Source organism: Penaeus japonicus, unplaced genomic scaffold (genome assembly GCF_977035675.1).
Source record: "Penaeus japonicus unplaced genomic scaffold, GWHDUDI00000001_assembly GWHDUDI00000028, whole genome shotgun sequence".
In the NCBI taxonomy this organism is placed as follows: Eukaryota; Metazoa; Arthropoda; class Malacostraca; order Decapoda; family Penaeidae; genus Penaeus; species Penaeus japonicus.
In genome coordinates, this window is record NW_028234430.1 from 10,668,599 (window position 1) to 10,673,598 (window position 5,000).

The following is a 5,000-nucleotide window of genomic DNA, read 5'->3' on the forward strand; positions in this document are numbered from 1 at the left end:
ATGGACTCTAAGAGTAACTTAGTGACAATCAAGTTTAAAACTGATTATAGCGTTCAAGAGAAAGGATTCATCATTTGCTACACTGCTGTTCCGGTAAGTTAACTACAGATTGAGTGTTTGTGTGATATCTAAGGCTAATTACAAGAACTTATCTTTTGCTTTGCTTTGCTTATGATAAGAAAAAGACTAATTTTCATGCGTCAGCTACAATTAACCACATTAGAACAGACGTTAAGCCTTATAGCATGTGAATTCTATAAGTTCTTGATAAGCTATCTTATGTGGCTCTTTTGGAATTGTATTTATAGTTTTTTTCTGTTCGTTACAGGCGCCGTAAAACTTCTCTCTTCCAACTTTGACATAACCACGTAGATTCAACACCAGTTTATGTCGAAATGGACACCTGTGACTACGGAAGCAATATCACCTTCCAGGAAATGCTGTTCAAATTTCAACAGCTTCAGTAAAATGATAGTAGTATCGGACAACTGTATTTACAGTAGCTTATAATAGTTACTACACGAGTCGTTTGAATGAATACTTAAATGATTACCATCCGATATGTTGTTAAGTACCTAATTGCCTACATTCAGACAATCTATATTCTTTTTAGTTCACATAATTATCATGCGAAATGGTTCCCGTATTCTTTTTTTACTTTTCTTTTTTTCTTCACCTTTTTTTCTCCGTTTTTTTGTTTCTATAACATTCATAGATGCTGTACATTGGAAACAGCATGGGAACTCTGCCTACGTGCTGACAATATAGAATCATATGCAAAGAAAGGCTTTGAGAATTTAGGTAACCGAGTAGTTTCTGGTAACTTGCATTACTAATGAATGTGATAATTTAGATAGAAGGTTAATTTTCATTAATGTTTTACTTAGAAAGATGCACATACTATAATCAGTGTTTAAATGTTTGTGTTGATTATCAATATATCACTTTTGGCAAGATATGCCTCACCATGTGATTAATCAGCGTAAAATTTCTAAATATGTATTACCTTTCTTTGGCAAATTTACAAATATTTATTGTAGACATTAGGCACAAAAATAAAGAGTTTTGAAATTCGTCACATTATAATTAATGCATACCCTTCATCGTGATTTTTTTTTTTTTTTTTTTTTGGGGGGGGGGGGGGGGGTCTCGAAAGTAAATTATTACCAAAGCACTTATAACTAGGGTTGTGACAAAAAAATTATTTGAAATAATTTTATAAGCTTAAGCTTTAAGCTCATAAAATAATATTTTTAAGCGTATAAAAAATATTTTCCAACAACGGTTTCATTACTTGATAAGACTCAATTTTAAGTGGCTAACGAATATTTCAACATTTTCTAATATTAATATATTCAGATGAATAGCAGGGTTTTTTTTTTTTTGTGGGTTGTGTGGGGGTTGTTGTGGTTGTTGGTTTCATTCTAATATAACAAACTAATAACGTCGCATTATTGGCCAGTGAGTGTTATACCGTCATTGAGTGTCCGATTCTGTCTTGCCTCTGAAAACTAGATTAAGAAAATACTTGACGTATATACCATTTTCTCACCTTCACATGACAAAACTTGCACTCTATTCACTCCATCAAGCATCCTCAAAGTCCTTTGAACTCATTGAGTAAAATTTCTTTTGAGCTTGTATGCCTGAATTTTTGGCATCTTGCAAGCTGAAATGTTGAGAAAGTAGTAAAGTTTATAATTTAGAAGTACGATATTACCATCTATGGAACTAGTGAAAATGCTACTAACTTACCTTTAAGTAACCGTCTCGGAAATACTTAAGAAGCTACTATCCTAGTAAACTGATATGCCAATTCTATCGTGATTTGCAAGGAATTGTAGAGCTAAAGGCAGCGATGTGTTGATGGAGAAGAAAGTAGTTGTGGTTTCAATCACTTTAGTTCACTACCACGTATATACAGAATGATATATGAATAAAATTACAATAATAATAATCACATTTACAGACAAATAAAAGGATGAAAAATATTATAGCGCAAAAAGGTAATTGTTTGAATGAAATTTATAATTGTTAAAGCACAAACAATCAATAAACATATTTTTTCCAATAAATAAATTTTAACATAATAGCGAAGTCAAATAAACAGGACATTAGAACATTAGAATCCATTTTTATCCATAAAATGAAACCAAAACTTAACAGAGTCTTACCTGTTGATCTTGCAGTTCTGTCGTGAATACTGTTCACTTACAGGGCTGCAGGGTCAACATATCACCTCATTTCCTCGTCTCAATGTTTTTATTTTTTATTTTTTATTCTTCTCTGGTCAACGTAGTTTTTTTCTCTCTCTCATATTGGAAAATAATTCTTTATTAATTGTTTGTGCTTTAACAATTATAAATTCCATTCAAACAATTACCTTTTTGTCTATAATATTGGAAATCTTTGATATGAATAAAGTTTAACTCTGTAAACAAAATTAGAACATTAAAGATGCACTGAATGAACATTTAAAAAGAATATTCTTGGATTAAGTTTTTAATAAAAAGCTTAAATATTTTAATTTTAAGCTTATAAGCTAATGTCACAACCCTAATAATGATATTTAAAAAAGACAAATTAATCACCCGGAAGAACACCACGGCAAGGGAAAGGGTCCTTACCATACTGTGTATGCGATAAAATGTATTTGGTTGTCTCAATGTCACATATGTAACCTAACTCAGTGCTCGAATTACCTGCCACGCCAACAGCTTTGTCGTTGGCTGCATCCAACTCAATGAATAGCTGGTCGCCATTGAAAGTTTTCTTTTAAGTAAAGTGAAGACTTGCTATGCATTGTTATATCCAAAGCTTTGCTTCTCGATCTTTAATTATGGGATTAAGGGCAAATTGCAAAAGATTTGCAACTGAGGGGTTGATAGGCGATTTTGATATTCGCTAATCTCATAACTAGGGCTGTGACATTATGCTTTTGGCATAAAGCATATTCTTTTAGCATATTTCATTTTAAAGAATATGCTTTTCATAGGCCATTTTAAAAGAATATGCTTTTTATAAAAAAAAATATGTTTTTTATGTAAACTCTATTCTTTTTACTAAAAATCTATGCTTTTATACGCCAGATGAGTAAATTCAGTGTGTTTTGTTCACAAAATCATTCAAGGATGCGGCTATAATAGAAATATAGAATACCACTACTACACTATTTTATTTACACCTTAAAACTGCATGATAAAACGAGGGAAGAGGGAAGATAAACGAGGAGGGGGAGGAGGAAAAGGAGGAAGGGAGGGAAATATGGAGAGGGGGTAGGAAGAGGAGGAGGGTACGAACAAGGGGATGAACTATGTGGTTGGAGCTTGATTACGTCACAGGTATTATGTCACCAATTTATGTTCGTTTCTTTGGGAGAGACGTTTAACTTTCTCCTTTTTATAGGGAGAAGTGGCATTATTATGTACTGTTGATGATTCACAACACATTGGGATATTACGGGAGGGTGTGAAATACCCTGTGGCAAAGTTTCATAATGATATGAGAGTTTGTTGCAGTTATTTCAGAAAAACATGTCCTCAAGCTCTCTGAAACGCTTATTAGCTAAGTGTTGTCGTTTCAGCACACTAACTCTCACTACATAAGAACAGAATGCCGAAGGTGGAGAGACCGCAACTGTGCACAAGATTGCTCACGGAGTACGGAGATTTTACAGAAATTGATGGAGAACTGCAATGCAAATTTTGTGCTACAAAGGTCAGTGAAGTCTATGGGTTAAAATGTTTATATGTTTTAATCCATGATATAGCTTTTTTTTTTCAAAATATTTTCGCACAATATTTCAAATACGAATATACCATGGGCATTGAAAAATGTTCTCATTTATTTAGGTTCCCAATTTGAAGAAATCTTTAATCATGCAACATCTGAAGACTAAAAGACACAGAGAGAATAAACAAAGATCGCAGCAAGACGAGGCAGTACAGGAAGAAGGCTTAGAAGATGAAGAAACTGTTGAACAGCAACTTCCACCTGCGCAAAAGAATTTTAATAGAGATCTCTGCAAAGCTTTAATATTTTCTAACATACCTTTAAATAAGGTAAATTCAACACCGTTCTCATCCTTTCTTCTCAAATATACTGCATACACTGTTCCAGACCAGAGTACTCTTAGGAAATACCATGTGCAAGATCTGTATAAGGAAACTTTGAGTGATCTTTCGACATAAAGTCGATGAAAAAAAACTGTGGGTGTCGTTAGACGAAACGTCAGACGTGGAGCAGAGGTATGTTGCGTGCTTTGTGTTTGGGATACTGGGAGAAGAGGAGGAACGGCTTAAATGTTATTTAGGCAACGTAGCTGAGCTGAAATCTGTAAATCACTCATCTACTTCACCTTCGACCATAGCAGCCTTCTTCAATGATTCTCTACATGTACTGTGGCCTCAACAAATTCTTTATGAAAACGTGTTAATTGCTACAACAGATGCAGCACCATATATGTGCAAGGCTATGCGGGGATTGCAAGTTATGTATCCAAAAATGATACATAAAAAGCATATTTTAAAGCATAAAAGCATATTTTAAAGCATAAAAAGCATTTTTTAAAAAGCATAAAAAGCATTTCTGTAAAAGCATAATGTCACAGCCCTACTCATAACCCTCGTCTCCCTCTTATTGTGGCATGATAAAAACCAAACCACTAACTCATAGCACCTGAACTCATAACATTCATTAGTTGCATGTTTTACCTTCATTTATCTCACTTATGGACTACCCACAATCTCTGTAGACATTTATTGGTTCAGACCAAGTAGCATTCAAGTATGTGCAATATAAAATTTGCTTACATTATGCAGAATAAGCAGAGTCAATTACATTACTCAGACATAAATAATTCAATCTCTTGCAATTCCCCCTTTCCCTTCCACTCCCCCTCCCTCTCTACTCCCTTTCCCTCTTCCCTCCCCTTTTCCGCCTCGCTTCAACAAAAAAACCAAAATATATTGCCAAACTGACAATGCAGCAAACCGCATTGC

The 5,000-nt window shown here is 34.0% G+C and overlaps 1 protein-coding gene and 1 pseudogene across 1 annotated transcript in view; both read left to right on the forward strand.

Moving 5' to 3' along the window:
* LOC122267950 (uncharacterized) overlaps positions 1-1,074 on the forward strand; it is a 17,623-nt gene extending 16,549 nt beyond the window's left edge. The window contains exons 7-8 of the mRNA XM_086553420.1: positions 1-93; positions 329-1,074. The exon at positions 1-93 is cut by the window's left edge and continues 43 nt beyond it. Of these exons, the coding sequence (XP_086409546.1) occupies positions 1-93; positions 329-337 (102 nt within the window). The 3' untranslated portion in view covers positions 338-1,074. The remainder of the gene's footprint in view (positions 94-328) is intronic.
* Positions 1,075-3,612: 2,538 nt separating this feature from the next.
* Positions 3,613-4,548, forward strand: LOC147468490 (uncharacterized; annotated as a pseudogene).
* The last annotated feature ends 452 nt before the right edge of the window (positions 4,549-5,000 follow it).